Source organism: Tympanuchus pallidicinctus, unplaced genomic scaffold (assembly GCF_026119805.1).
Source record: "Tympanuchus pallidicinctus isolate F22 unplaced genomic scaffold, pur_lepc_1.0 scaffold2, whole genome shotgun sequence".
NCBI classification, from domain to species: Eukaryota; Metazoa; Chordata; class Aves; order Galliformes; family Phasianidae; genus Tympanuchus; species Tympanuchus pallidicinctus.
Window position 1 is genome coordinate 4,809,549 of NW_026294721.1, and position 15,351 is coordinate 4,824,899.

At 47.6% G+C, this 15,351-nt stretch overlaps 1 protein-coding gene across 3 annotated transcripts; it reads right to left on the minus strand.

The window, feature by feature from the left end:
• Positions 1–569: 569 nt before the first annotated feature.
• THNSL2 (threonine synthase like 2) lies at positions 570–9,091 on the minus strand. Of its 3 annotated transcripts, none has more exons than XM_052683038.1 (9): positions 8,910–9,091; positions 7,792–8,039; positions 6,923–7,117; positions 6,504–6,656; positions 5,797–6,027; positions 4,805–4,953; positions 2,337–2,462; positions 1,179–1,330; positions 570–1,051 (listed from the first exon to the last, which is right to left on the minus strand). In XM_052683038.1, the coding sequence occupies exons 2-9, from the start codon at positions 8,012–8,014 to the stop codon at positions 796–798; spliced, it is 1,485 nt and encodes a 494-aa protein (XP_052538998.1). In that variant the 5' UTR covers positions 8,015–8,039; positions 8,910–9,091; the 3' UTR covers positions 570–795. The 3 variants fall into 3 exon arrangements, with proteins under 3 accessions (XP_052538998.1, XP_052538996.1, XP_052538997.1); XM_052683036.1 differs by having other exon boundaries at positions 7,792–8,100; positions 8,910–8,965; XM_052683037.1 differs by lacking the exons at positions 6,504–6,656; positions 8,910–9,091 and having other exon boundaries at positions 7,792–8,352.
• Between the last annotated feature and the right edge of the window lie 6,260 nt (positions 9,092–15,351).

The following is a 15,351-nucleotide window of genomic DNA, read 5'->3' on the forward strand; positions in this document are numbered from 1 at the left end:
TCAATCCCCATCTGCACACCCCCCAGAACTGAGCAGGCACCATAGACCTCTTGGAGTGATCCCATTCTCAGGGAGGTCTCCTTCTCCTCCCTTCTCCTCACACTGCCCTCATGCTGAGGCTGCTCTAAGATATATCTTCAACTGCTAACTGCCATCCATGCTGACAAAATAAAACAAAACACAGGAATCAATGCAATGGAATCATGGAATGGTTTGGCTTGGGAGGGACCTTAAAGCCCATACAGTCCCAACCCCTGCCACAGGCTGGCTGCCACCCACCAGCTCAGGCTGCCCACGGCCCCATTCAACCTGGCCTTGAGCACCTCCACGAATGGGGCACCCACAAACCCTCAGGGCAGTGTTCCCATGCCTCAGCAACCTCTGAGCAAAGAATTTCCTCTTAATACCTAACCACAATGGCTTGACAGTGACACCCAGCATTACTCCTTCTGGTAGGTCTGGTACAAGATGCTCAGGGACAGAATCACTGAATGAAGGTAGGTGATGACTGCAGATAATTTTAAGGGAGCTTTTTGTGACAGCTAACAATGATGAGACAAAGATGTTCCTTCAGCATTTCAATCAGCATTCGTAACTTTATAGGAAAAAAAGAGAACATGATTGCAGAGTTCTTTTGTGAAAAAATTATTAAAGAGTCTAATAATTCAGAGTTAAAATATGTTCCAACTAATAATTAATTGCACAGGAAGCATAGGTTTCTATCTCAGTGTAACAGAGAGCTCTCGGGTAAAGGAAAATGAGCCCTGGGGTATCATCCAGCCACATGCCTAAAGCTCAGGCCTGTCCATTGACACCCTGTTGTCCCGGGGAGGTCAGAGCAGCACCCTGTTTCCCCCACCACTGCTCCACAGCTGTGATGTGGTCCCGGATCACTCGTGCCCAATCCTCGCCTCGCTGCAGGACAGTGGACCGGGTCTCCATCGCTGTTAGGGCAGTGATTTCGGGAGGGATTTCGGGAACCAGGCCAGCTCGCAGCACAGCATCCTGAAATTTGGCAGCTGAGGCTGGAGCTAAGCAACAGCGGGGTGTGCTGAAAAGAAAAGCAAGAAATCTTTTGATGTCAGCCCCGAGCGGTAGGCAGAGAAGCAAGCTGGAAAGTGATGCTCTGGTCCTTTAACACAGCTGACCAGCACACCTGTCTCCATGCAGGTCCTTACCTGCTGGCACAGCTGTCCAGATGTGAGTAGTGGTAGTGAGCAGCCACGGCTGAGTGTGGGCACAGCAGGTAGTGGTTCTCCTCCCAGCAGCGCTGCATGGCTTGCACGATGTCCTCATCAGATGCTGAGCATGAGCGCAGGGTCTCCGAAACCTGCAGCAAGAGAAACAGAGGTTTGCATTGAGCATCATCACCTCACGTGTTCCTTTCAATGGAGTTGATGCCATGGGCACCCAGCAAAACAGAAACAGGAAGGCTGGAAGTAGCAACTGGATGGCGGTTTCCCCCACATAATCAAGACAAGGGATGTCTGCTGCAGCTGGAGGAAGGTGCTGCTCGAAATGTATCCTTCCCCCAGTTTTGTAATAATGCATTTTCACATTATCTTGTCTATATATTGCATCTGTATTTTAGTAATGTGAGGATTTCTTAAATTTCTGACACGCAAGCAGGCCTAGGTTCTGCAGAAATGATGTTCGTTTGGGACAGCACACGTTGGGTGATGAGGTAGATCTCTGCATCTCACCTAAAGAGCTTCACAGTTCAAACCTCCACTTTTCTTTTGTATTTCACTCTGCTTTGTACTCCTGGTCCCATTCACCATATCAAGGCTGAATGGCAGTAGTGGACCCCACACCCATTCTCCAACACCACACTCAGTTTGTGCCAGAATCCACTGCTCAGTCCACCCTGGCCTGACTCACTGCACAGCTAATGCAGGCACTGAGTGGCCAAGAAGGGGTGATTTCATATCCTACCTAAAAATACTATAAGTGCTTTTATCTAACGGTTTTTTGTTTTTGTTTTTGTTTTTGTTTTTTTTTTAAAACATCTCTATGCACCTGCACTGACATAAAGCTCCTCTTAGATTTTAGTTTGGAAAGTCTCCAAAATGTGATTTTTTTAATTCTGAAAATGAGTAATAGAATCATAGAATGGCCTGGGTTGAAAAGGACCACAGTGATCATCCAGTTCCAACCCCCTGCTGTGTGCAGGTCACCAACCAGCAGACCAGGCTGCCCAGAGCCACATCCAGCCTGGCCTTGGATGCCTCCAGGGATGGGGCATCCACAGCCTCCTTGGGCAACCTGTTCCAGTCAAAACCAACTGGAAATAGTAAATCTCCTTCCACACAGAGGAACGGGTATGAAGGACTGACCTTTCTGTGCAAATCCTCCGGCAGCTTCAGGCTTTTGGACACAGTGAATTGTTCCATCAGCGTTTTTGTCAGGTGGCTGTCAGAACCTGAGAGCAGCCAGAGGATCCTCTCCACATTGTACGGCTCCTGAGATGACAAGGGAACGTGTGAGCAGCAGAAATGGGAGCATCTGTCTCAGGGTGAGAGCAGCTGTATGGATTCTCTGATGTCTAATTTGGGCTGAGGCCCTGTTGCACCTTCTTCTTGCTGGTAGGCTTTGTGCCTTCTCCCTGCACACCTACATCCCCAAGCTCTCTTTGGGAACTCAATGTCCTTCAGACTCCTGACCCGTCTGAGCAGTCTGGCAGTGACCATCAGATTAAAACAACTTAATGAGGGGACAACGGATAAATTGACAGCGAGACCACATCTGTATAATCACCTTGAGGAAACCAGGCTAATAACACGCTACGTATTTAAGAACCAGAAATATACAGCGGTTTTACTGAGTGCTGCAGATGCTGCTATGAATCACACAGCTCCCATGTTACTTAATGAGACACTCAGCTCCCTGCAGGGCTGACCAATAATCTTTGTAAACATATAAGGAACATATAGGGCCTGACTGGACTGTATGGCTATGTAGCAATCGGTGTTACGACACCGCAGCAAAACTCAGTGCAATACCAGACAAAAGGGTCCCAAATGGGTCTCACTGCTTGCTCTCTCACTCCCATGTGCTCAGAAGCACTGAGCAATGTCCAGCCAGGTGGTTTGACCAAGGTACATTGTAGAAACAGACAGCACAAGGAACACCTGATACAAAGTCCTCACCACATCTCTAGGATTCCTGCTCTGCTGCAGGTAAGTGCTGGCTTTTAATGAGTTCTATATACCAGACAGTGCCTATGACCTCTTGTTCCTCCCATCCTGTCCTCCCCTGGCAAGTCATCGGGACTTACTCAGCCTTTGATGTCCTTATCTGGGTGGCTTACAGCTCCATTCCTGTTCTACATCTTCCCACCATCATCTTCCACCGCCTTCAGCCTGTAATTTCATTGTAGTACGGGTGTTGCCTGCCCTTTGCTTTAGGCTGTCCCCTGGTTTAGGCTGTCCTGACCCAGGTGTCCTGAGAAACTACTTGTTAGCACGCTTGGACTTTGATGACCTGCTACCAGAGGTGCCTCCAGCCCATCCTCCTGATGCCTCTTCTGCTTCCCTTTCTGCTTTTCCCACTCCCAGAAGTTTTCCTTCCACCTCCATCTGTTTCAGCTTATGCCTTCCTCTGCTATCTAGACCCAGACAGTCTGGGCTGGGCCCCCAGTGGGAGCCTTGATCTTCACATTATTCATCTGTATGGTCTGTTTTTGTCCCGTGTGCTAGAGCTGTCCAGAAGGACACCTGGGCTCAGTCAGGAGGATGGGTCACACTGAAAACTGTTCCCAAGGAAAGTTTTGGCTTGTGGACATGAGCTAAGTCTTGCTGCCTGAATTCAGGCCCAGAAAATAAATCCCCTGGCTGGCTTCTGATGCTGAAAGTCACAGCGTGTGCTGTGATTCTTCTGGAAGTTCTCCTTAAAAGGGGTCATCCACACTATAAGCTCTGCTTCACCTTCATCTTTCCAGTTAGTCACTAGCTGGAGTTTGCAGAAAAGGCAACCAAAAGGGAGAGTGAGCCCCACATATTCATGTTACGGGAGGAACTTCAAACTGCAGGCCACAGCAGCCCAGTGATGGGAGCAAACAACTTATTCTCTGCAAAACACCGTATTCCTCCATGCTCCCAAGTTCTCCCACTGTGTTTGAACAGCTCTTGGAAAATTCTAGTAGCTTAAGGCCATGGTGATACAACACCAAGTATTTCAAACCTAGGTCACTTGTTTGGAAGCAGATCCAATCCCTGAGGATCACAGGGTAGGTATGAAAGAGTATTTGCTGTTATTATTTCCTGGTATTTGTCTCCAGGCACTTGCTTTCTGTCCCCCCATGACTTTTCATTTCTGATGCCTTTGCCTGCTGGGACTTGTTTTGCTCTGCACAAACTGCAGACGTTCATAGATGAGGCATTTCTTCAGGGCTACTCCAGCTTCTTCCCTTCTCTTGCTCTTGCTGCAGCCTTCCAGAAGCACCAACAGAAACCCTGGGACGTGACAGGATTTATACTTTTCTGAGTGTCACAGAGGTGTTGAGAAAACGGCCCTTTCCTTCCAAGCTCGCACACAGCAAATCTCCAGAAATCCACCATTTAGCAACAGAGATTACCAAGTCCAGCCTTGAAAAGTATGGGAGAAGGTGATGTTTGATCTGTCTCAGCTCAGCAGTCTGCAGCATAAATGCTCAGGATGACTCACACCTCCCAGTGCATCACTGAGAGGCACTGCCAGTGGCAAAATTACAGTCTTATAAACCAGGTATAGCAAAGTACAAGGAAAAAAAAATCTAAAAATACGCACGTTCATTATCTTCCATTTGTTCCAATTCATTATCTACCTGAATATCCATGGCTGATGCTAATGTAGCCTTCACACGACCTGAGAGTGAGAAATCTCCATCTTTAACAGTCCTGTGAATGATGTCGTTGCTGTTAACTGCAGCAACCAGCTGAATTGGAAGACCCATCTTCTGGGCAATACAGCCAGCTAGAAACAAAAGTGAAAAAACACAGGCATACTTGAGAAAGAAACGTTAAAAACAGATTTAACAAAGAATTTGTTTTGTAAGCTGAGCATCCAAGTTCAGAAGTGAGCACAAACGACAACCCCTAATAAACCTCCAGATATCTATCTTAAATGCCTTGGTAGAGCCCCATATTACAAAATCCTAGGACAAAATGCACCTCCTGGCAAACCAGCCCACTGAACATCTCCAGATCTGAAGATGGATAGGCAGGAGATTGAGAGGTCAGACAGGTGCCACTCCAGCAAAAGAGAAGAAGTTTGGAGGTTCTTGGAGATTATTAATAATGCCTCAGATGGGCAGCCTGGAAATACAGTGAAAGCTGAGTGCATTAAATCCTTTTCATACTACTGCTGTGTGCCTAATTCAGGATGGAGGCAGTCAAAGATTCACACTGAAGGGGCCAGATTAGGCAGTTAGGAGTGGCCCTCTTGACAGCACACTATCTAAATCAGGTAAGACAAGGGAGAACTCCACACCTCTACTGAAGTCTTACTTGGGAAATCAGACCCACAGTATTTTCCCTCTTTTCTGGACCAAACATGTTCAGTCCTTCTCCAATGCGTCCACCCTCAAGATAGCTACAGTCATCATTAAAGGGTGGTTTCAGATTTTCTGCACCTTGCAAATCATCAGAGACTCTTCAATGAGTAATAACCAGACATGAGTAATAAAATACAAGTGGTTCTGAAGAAATCCTACCAGAGAGTGGGTGTTTTAATAAATAGCAATGCCCAGCATTTGCAAAACATTTTCAGGTCACAGAGCACTCTTTCTCTTCCCTAACCCATCTCTCCTCCCTTCACCTGTGACATTTCCCCCGCCTCCTGTTGGCACAACAATTTCCACCACTGGCAGTGTGGTGCTATCCAGGGTCGGGGTGCACCGAAAGTAAGCGTAGAAGTAGTGAGCAATCTGCACCATAATCCTCGACCAATTGACCGAATTCAAGCTCATCAGGTTGTTCCTTCTGGCAAAATCAACATCAGCAAACAGTTCCTTGATAGGCTCATCGATTTCATCGCTGTTCCCGTGAACTGTCAGAAAGAAAAAGGAAAGAGTAGATGTGCCAAAATCAGTGCCAAATCAGTGCCATGGGGCACAAAGCATTTCTGCTCAGAAACAGGGCCAGACTGAAGTCCTGGGGTTTGCTGCAGCCAGGATTGTCCTGAGCTGGCTGTCTGTCTCAGGGGCTGTTTGAGTTGGGGTTACTTAAACCATAAAATTGGGGGAAAAAGAAGTGGGGTCACCCCTTCATCCTTTAGTTCCAATAAATGGTGTACAATTCAGTGCAGGTGAATGGAGACCAGAAGAGAAAGTCTTGAACCACTCAGTCATCAAAGTGGGAACATGGGCAAAGAGCCTCTCCTTAGCAAGACAGCAGGGCATAGTCACTCTGATGGAAATGACCCAGCTGGCTGCAGAAGCAAAACCAGCAGCTCCTGGAGATATTTTGGGTCACAATTTCAACACAGCAGGGCCACAACATGGACGATCCTACAATAATGCCAACCAACAAAGACGTGGACATTGTCTTCAATGACGGTGGTCATCTGAAGTTCCTGTATCTGGGTGCACAACCCTTTGGGTAGCAGAACAAAGATGTCCACATTCTTCTGCCCTCTCACACTCTCAATTGCTGAGCTCCCTGTGTCCCCTGAAGTCCCTGTTTCAAAGCAATGAAGAAACAAGAAATGCAAACGTTGACACACCAATCAAAATTGCATCACCAGACTTCAAGAAAGAGATGTGGAGGTGCTCCATGAGATACTTTTGGTTAGAGGAGCCTCCTTGGCATTGACAGGATCCCTCATCAATCACCCATGAGGCAACACCACTACTCTGGGGCACTTATATGGTGGGCTGTAGGATGATGGCTCTCAAGGTAAAAACCTTCCCAGAAGCTTTCCCCCTCCAAAGAGAAATACTCACCAACCAGAACATTGACGTGCTTCTGCTTTTTCTCCAAGAAATACTGTAAAAACTGCCCAGTGCAGGACAAGGACAGATCCTTGAACGCGTAAGTAACCCCATGCCACAGCTCCAAAATATTCAGCCCATCCTTCAGCCTGGACAGATGAACAACATCCTCGTGTCTGAACTTGCTGAAAGCCCTGTCAATCAGATCTAGTGGAAAAACAATTAAAAGTGCTGTCAGAATAGGTACAGGACAACTTATCTGTGGTTGCCTGCATCTGTGCTCTGTGTGCTCCTGGAAAGCAAAGGCAAAGACTCTCCGAGCTGGAGAGGTGACATATCCAAGAAGTTGTTTTTAGCTATTAGGAGGAAGCCAGCCAAGCTCCATTGCCTTCAATAGCTCCACAGTGAAGAACTCTAGAGGAAACCTGACACAACCAAAGCAAACTGTTAAATCACAAAATAAAGGAAACTTTTATCATTAGCACACTGTTGAGACAGAGGTTGTAGCTGCCCTCTGGTGGAAAGGATGGTTTAAAAACATTACAAATGGAATCACAGACAGCATGGAGTAGCTGAAAGCCATTGGCAGAAAGGTAAGGTCTGGTGCTAGCACTGCACTCCCCCAGCAGTCAGCAGGGCCACAGCACTAGCAATTGCTATTGCAATCATCACAGTCCCCATGTGCATGCAGGGTACACATTTTCCAAAAGGTAACAAGCCCCAGCAAGGTGACAGAGGAGAAAGGGGCAGAGAAAAGGTCAGGCAATAGTGCAGCAGGCTCCATCTTCTGGGCACTGTGAAGATGCTTAAGCTAAGGCAGCACCCAAACACCCCGAAATCCTCACAGGCATCTCTGCAAGCAGCTCCCACTTGAGACTCACCGCTAAGTGTGCCACGTGGGATCAGTTCAGGCTTGACAAAGAGGAAACATATCTCCTTCACCAACTCGGGGTAGGAGAGGTGGCTCCATTGTTGCAGTGTGGGCCTGTCCAGCCAGGGGATGCAGCTGGGCATGAAGAGCCCACCATCAGGTGCATAGCCAGAGAAGAGGGCTCCCTCGAAGTCCACGGCCCCCGTGCCTCCCCGTGTGCTGATGTACTCCATCGGTGCTGAGTGGGCGCTGCGGTCACTGCCAAAGTCATGGGTAATCTGCTCTGCTGGGAGCACTCAAACTGACCCTAAAATATTTTCTGTGTAGACACATGGGGCTGGAGGATGGTGTTGTGTGGGTTTGCTTTGCCTGTGCCCTTCTAACAGTGTCCTGGACATGTTTCCTCTACTCAGTCACTGTGTGGGCACCTGGTGTTTCCTGAGGGCTGGGTGCAAAAGCTGGAGCTTTAAGATAAAATTACTTAACAATTTTTTTTAAAAAAAAGGAAATGGGAAAGGAGACAGTAAGGGGAGAGAAGGAAAAGGGGAAGGGAAGAGGGGGGAAAAGGGAGGAAAAAAAAGAAGGGGGAGGGGAAAGAGGGGGGGAAAAAGAGGGGAAGGGAAGGAAAGGAGGAGAAAGAAGTAAAGAAAGGGGGGAAGGGAGGAAAAGGAGGTAAAGAAAAGGGGGGAAAGGGATAAAGAGAAGGGAGGGAAGGGGTAGAGACGTGGGAAAAAGGAGGGGAAAGGGGGTGAAGGGGGGAGGAGAAAAGTGGAAAAAAGTTAGGGGGGGGAAACAGGGAAAAAAGTGAAGGGGAAAAGGAATAGGGGAAAGGAAAGGGGATAAGGGAGATTACGCTTCTAGAGCAGCCTGATTTTTTTCGAGGGAGTTGAACACGAAGTAAGGGCAGCATTTAACTCAAAGGGAGCGCAGCAAACCTCCAGGAATTTTTTGTTTTGGTTTGTTTTTCTTTTTGCGGGGGAGGGGCGAAGCCTGCCGGCCTCCCTTGGCCAAAATACTTCTTTCCTTCTTCCATCCTTCCCCACCATCCCTCCTTCCAACAACACCGCAGCGTTTTACCCGTCCCGCTTCCCCTTCCCCCGGCCCGCTCTGCCCCGCCACCCGTCTCACCTCGGCGCCGCGGCTCGGGCCGTTCCCGAGGCTCGCAGCCCTTTGCTGGCTCCGCCCCGAGCCAAGGAGGCGGGTCGGGGCGCCCTGCGCAGCCCTCGGGCGGCCCGTTGCGGTGCTTCGCCGCCCTGTTTGTAAAGCCCTTTTCCCTGATATCCGAAATAAAAAGGTCCATTCGCAGCAGGCTGGAATAAGCCGTTGGCGGGGCATGGCGTTGCTCTTCAGGGGAGCTCAGGCTTCCATCAGTGGTGAAACCTCGCCAGGACCATCCCCAGGGTCACCCCAGGACCCGCCCTGGGGACGTGGCCGCTCGCCACAATTCTAATTCGCAGGGCAAATCCTGCAGTGCCGCAGGCTGTAAGCAGGTGGTTTTTGGCCCGTGTGTCTTTAATTCTCTGTGTATTTTGGAAGGTAAACGAGCCTTCCATCCACCTTCAGGTTAGTTATTAATCCCTTGTTTACCAGCTTTTCTGCTCTCGTTGTGATCCTTCAGCAGCTGACAGAAAACAACATCTCCAAGCAGGACAGTGAAATCAAACCAGTAAAGGAAAAACAGGGCTGCACTGACATCGTCTGCCTCCTCTACTGATGTCTACTGATGTCTCCCTTCTCTCAGAGCAGCGTGATGAATTTGAGCTTCACACAGAGGCTGAGCACATTGTGAGCAGGAGGAAGCAACCCACACAACTTGATAGCTTTTATTAGCAATGCAATTTAATTCTATCAGTATGCATCTGATCATCTTGACAAGATGCTACAGCCCTGCAGTCACCCTGCTGGGTCCTCACCTCTTCTACCACCACAAGATTTTTGTGCCTCCATGCATTCTCTTTCCATGTTTGAATTAGCAGCATGAGATTAATTAATAATGAGATTAATAATCAGCTGCAGCAATAGATCAAGAGCTGGGAAATGAAACAGCCTGCTCATGCCAAAGTGCCTCCGTGTTTTTGGACTTGCACTCTGTCCTGAGCACTTGATAGCCATGAAGCAGCTCAGCCATAGCAGCTCAGCTGCTCTTTGGACCTGACAGAAACCAGCTGTTTGCAGGCACCAGCTAAAGCTACTGTGTCACTTTTTTACTAACGTTGCATCAGTTTCCATCCCCCTGAACTGGATTTTCTCACGGAGAAAGCAGAAAGGCATAATGCAGCAGTGAGGGATGGGTTTGGGTGCCTTTTCCATACCTCCTGCAAAGCACCCCCAGGCCCGGCAGAGCTGCAGAGCACAGATACATCACTGGATGGCAGCAAAGCCTCGCACACACGGAGGAGATGCTCAAACGCAGCCTCGTCCTGGTTGTTCCTACCCTTGCTCAGTGCCCTTCACTCTCAATGCACCCAGGCAGTGTGTGCTTAGCCGGGATTTCTGGCAGCAAAAAGGAACGCCTCTCCAAAGGGCTCTGTTTTACAGCCGAGGAAGAGGAGAACAGGAGATGTCCTGCAGCAGGAGGCCAAACTATGGAGCTGGGTGGCCAATACAGGGGCTCACCGTAGCGTAAGGATGTGCTACATCTTTACCCCATCTTCTCCCTGAAGGTTCCAGGCGTTTATCACCCTCCATTCAGCACACTCTCCTCTCAGTGGTCTCAGGAGCCTACACCCAGGGTGAGATTCAGAAAAGGACACATGGAAATACCCCAACTCACAACCAGAACCAGAAAGTGTTGAATTTATTCAGAAAAAATCAATCAACCACAATGGCACAATGCTTACTGCCCTGTACAGAGTATGATCCCCCTCTCAGACACAGAAGTGTGAACTGTCAGAGGAAGCAAGGAGTTTTCAGGTAGAACCTGCAAGGTTTGGGCCAGAAATCAAAAGAATTCATTTCTGCTATTCTCACTAATGTGTGTTGAGGTTTGGGTTCAATGGCAGGAAAGACAGAGAAGCCTGCAGATTGTCTGCAACTGCATAGGCAAGTTTGATCTTAGATGCATTTCTTCCAGCCTCAGGTCAAGGAGATATGAGACAAAAAAAGTACAATTACAAATGAATCATAGTGCAAGAAGCTTCTCCTTTGTTCATAGAATTGTGGAATCTTAGAATCATAGAATCGTAGAATGGCCTGGGTTGAAAAGGACCACAATGCTCATCCAGTTCCAACTTCCTGCTATGTGCAGGGTCACCAACCAGCAGACCAGGCTGCCCAGAGCCACATCCAGCCTGGCCTTGAATGCCTGCAGGGATGGGGCATCCACAGCCTCCTTGGGCAACCTGTTCCAGTGCGTCACCAGCCTCTGTGTGAAAAACTTCCTCCTAATGTCTAACCTAAACCTCCCCTGCCTCAGTTTAAAACCATTCCCCCTTGTCCTATTACTATCCATCCTCATAAACAGCTGTTTCCCCTCCTGTTTATATGCTTCCTTCAAGTATTGGAGGGTATTGAGGTGAATTTGGTTCTTTTCCCCTTTTTCTACATCTGAAATATATGACTCTATATTGTAACTATCTCACCTGACATGAGATAGGATTTCTCCATGTAGCAACTTCTGTTCCAGCATACAAATGTGTAAGCATACACTTTTCCCCCCATACCCGTGGTGGTTTTACAGTGCAGTGAGCCGCCAGCATGTCGACCCTTTCACCATGGGTTGGCGTGGCACTTCCCTGCCATAAAGTGTTTTACAGTAGGCTCAAGGACGTCCATGTTGTGGTTTGGGTCTTGTGGATCAAAGTGCAGAACACAACTGTAGCAGTAGAACAGGAAGGCAGTGTGAGGATGGGGTTGTGCAACAGTCAGTTCAACTCATGGGGAGACACTGAAGACACTCTTGCCTAGAGAAGGTTGTGCAACCCAGTTCAACTCAGCCAAAGGTTGCATTGAACATGCTGGCCAAATTTTCTCTCAAAAACTGCAGCACAAAGGATGTTGGTTCTATCACTGCCCTCCAGGCAAGAAGAGGTACGAAGATAAAGATAAGTGCTGTGGTACGTGCACAGCTACAGCACTTTTTCTTTATCAGCTTTCCCAGGTGGCTTTGGGAAAGTTTCTCAATCTTCATGTATGAAGTATGGACACCTATGGTTATGGAAGTACTTTGAATAAAGTAAATGTGTCAGAAGCACAAAATACGACTGCATGGTGGAAATTCACTGGAACAGGTTGTCCAGAGAGGTTGTGGATGCCCCATCCCTGCAGGCATTCAAAGCCAGGCTGGATGTCATGCAGTTGCATGACCCTGCACATAGCAGGGGGTTGGAACTGGATGATCACTGCGGTCCTTTCCAACCCAGGCCATTCTGTGATTCTATGATTCTATGAATTTTGGACATTGTCTGAAGCCCTGGCCTTGCGAGCACCATGGTTATTTCTCACAGTGTCCCCCTAGCCATGAACCTGCTGAAATTTGGATGCTGTCAGACCACACACAACCTCACAGCAGTGTCATGCCTCAGCCTGCTTTGTATATTGTTTTTGTGTCTTTGCTTTCCTCATTTGAAGAGCACCATTTGCTAGAGCAGGTCATGGGGGTTTGTTTTTACATTTGTTTTAAATATACACTGCGGTTCTGTGTTTGGCTCAGAGCAAGACAGAAAAACCTTTGCCATTGTGCATTCATTCTGCAGCATGAAGACATAAGTGCAGATACCAGTGAAGGTCACCACAGTTTGTGAGGCTTCTTTAGATCTCATGGCTGTGGGACACAAAGTAAACTGCTCTGACAGAGCCATTTCAAGGACAGAGGCGTCAATGGAGTGCACACAGAATCATAAACTCATAGAATAATTAACATTGGAACTCAGTTGTACCTCAGGACTCACGTGCAAATGGCAGGGCACACAGGTTCCTCCTCCTGCCTGTACGGACTTGAGAAGCTCTCCCTGACTAATTTGCAGCCATTCACTGTAGGCAGTCTTTAAGTGCCGCTTTACTTGATAAATCAGGATCAAGGAAAGCATGAGCCAGCTGGAGAGGTGAGCATCATCTCAAAGTGACAACCCAGGTGTACCTCCAGGATGGGAGTTCACTCGATCACCTGCAGGCACTCTGATGCTGCTGCTCTTTGCCCTCTATCACACAATTCTCCACTTGGTTGGATGAAGGTTGGCTTATCTGTTCTACGGGCTATTCATGCACACAGATCATACAGAGACATATGCACTGCAAATGTGTGGTGGGATGAAATGAAAGGCATTTTCCTTCATTTAAATGCTCACTGGCTCTTCCAGATCATCCTCACTCCACATTTGTGGAACCCGTCCACAAATCCTATAGCGTATGGAGGACACCCTCCTTGGCACAGACGGTAAGTTTTAACTGCCTGGGAGACTACGTGTTACTGCCATTGTCAGTCACAGAGTTAGATTTGAGCTGTCTGTCCTCCAGGGATGTCCCCACTTAAACGTTCCTGTGTTGCTACTGCTGGAGAGGCTGGGAGAAATATTTACACTAATGGCTAATGACTCTATTTCTCTCTCAGTTGTCTTTTCATGCACTGACATAAAACTGCTCCATAAGCAGTGAGCATAATTTTCAGTCCCAGCCCCTTGACACTCTGTAAACTAAGTGGTTGGATGAAGGACAGCCCCATCTCCATAGGCACCAACAGCAGTAGTCAGCTCTTCTCTAAGCTATGCCACCCGGTGATCATTGACAAGCAAAGCTAAGATAGGTTTCATGCTATCCATGGAGATCTTTGCCTTACTCTTGAAGAAGAAATGCTGGGCCTTTGCTTCCTTTGGATCAAAGATCTGAAGAGGGCATGGCTGATGACAAGGGCCAAGGGCTTCCTTTACTTCAGCATTAATAGGAAATTTTATCAAGCGGTGGTGCTTTGTGCAAGCCATCACTTTCAGCAATCTTATCGAGGCTCTGATATTGGCTTATCTAATCTAAAACAATACGAATTGGTGCTTGCATGTCTACAACTTGAAAGGTACAGCTTGGAGCCAGCCAGCCTGGTCCTGATTCCATTAGACCATCAAAACAACTTTAAAAAGAGAAAAAGCTGGGAAAGGTGCCACATTTAATCTTAGTGGTGTCTTGGTAATGCAACCCAATGAAAGCTTTGTGGATATAAGGACAGAGAATTAACTGCAGCAGAAGCATCTTTTCCTGGCCTGTCCAAACTTTTGAAGCAGTGCAGCCATATGGCCAACTTAAAGAAACCTTTGCTCCTGAAATAAAAAATAACTGAACCAAAGATGTGAAAACTGGACAGCAGACCAAGTTCCCAGGTGCAAGCACAGCAGAAATAGAGATGATCCAAGGAATAATATGGCTTGAAATAGAGGGAAACCCACATGGGAAACCATAGCTGATGAAATTGTTACCAACTCCTTTGAATGGCTGTGGGTTTTGGGATACACCACTGGGCTTGCATGACAGGAAGCTGTGATTCAACCAACAAAAGCTTAAATTAGAACTATGGCTCAAACTGGGGTAAGCAGAGAAGGATTTTCCCTGCAGGATCCCTGAGATGAACCATAACGTCCAAGTCACCAAGCAGCAGTGCATTGAGTGCCCTGGCAGACAACGTGTGAAAATGTTCACAGCTCATGGGAGCTGAGAATGGGAATCTGAGGAAGGGCTTGAAGGAAGGCGCTAAAAGCCTGCAGCTGCTTCAAGGGCAGCTGTATGGTTATGGCAAATGGTACAAGAGTCACCAGCTAACTGCACTCTGGGGTGAAGCAGGCCCAGCACTGCCTGGTGACAGAAGGGATTGTCCTGCTCTGCTCTGCCTGGTGCAGCCTCACTCAAGCACTTTGTACAGGTTTGGGCACCACAACATAGGAAGGACAAAAACCTATTAGAGAGGATCCAAAAGGTGGTGGAGGGTCTAGAGGGCAAGACATGAGGAGTGGCTGAGGTGCTTGGTTTGTTCCTTTTGGTTATGATCTTGCCTTGAGCAAGAGGTTAAAACAGAGCCTTTTGGAGGTCCCTCCCAGCTGGCATTTCTGTGATGCATCACGTTGGGACACAGAGAATTTGGATACGTCCATGCCTACGAGGGAGCTGAGAAGTTTGGCGTATCTTTATCTTTGATTCAGATGAAGAAAGAGAGATGAGACAATTGTGTCCTTTTCTTCAGGCAAGTTTCTAGGGGCCTATGCATTATTTTCAAAGCAAGTTAAACAACTAAGTACCTGATGGCTTTCCACAAGACATAGCCTCAATCATATTTGAAAATGATTCTTGCTTTTTCTCTTTCTGCAAACCAGACCCAAGATTTAGGCTATGAACTGAGTTTTAATGACATGGCTAATAGACTCAGCCTTGTGCTGATCAGGTGCTTTTCCATGCCTCTGGAAAATTAGAGATTTCATATTTTAAAATATCCCATATTCTGGTGGAGAGATGTACAAATATTCTGAACTTTGCTACTGAGATTAAGTTTATCTCACCTGCGTTTGCTTAGCCAGCCTGCCTGGGTAATAATTACCCTGGCCAAATTTAATTCAGCAAAGGTTTCTTCTTTCTTCTTCTTTTTTTGTAAGAATGT

Excerpts from the sequence above, each read along its gene's own strand:
- THNSL2 (XM_052683038.1), bottom strand. The coding sequence starts at position 8,014 with ATGGAGTACATCAGCACACGGGGAGGCACGGGGGCCGTGGACTTCGAG. Across the intron at positions 7,118-7,791 it reads CCCACGTGGCACACTTAGCG|ATCTGATTGACAGGGCTTTC; the intron begins GTGAGTCTCAAG and ends TTTTTCCACTAG. Across the intron at positions 6,028-6,503 it reads CAATGTCCACGTCTTTGTTG|TTCACGGGAACAGCGATGAA; the intron begins GTTGGCATTATT and ends TCTTTCTGACAG.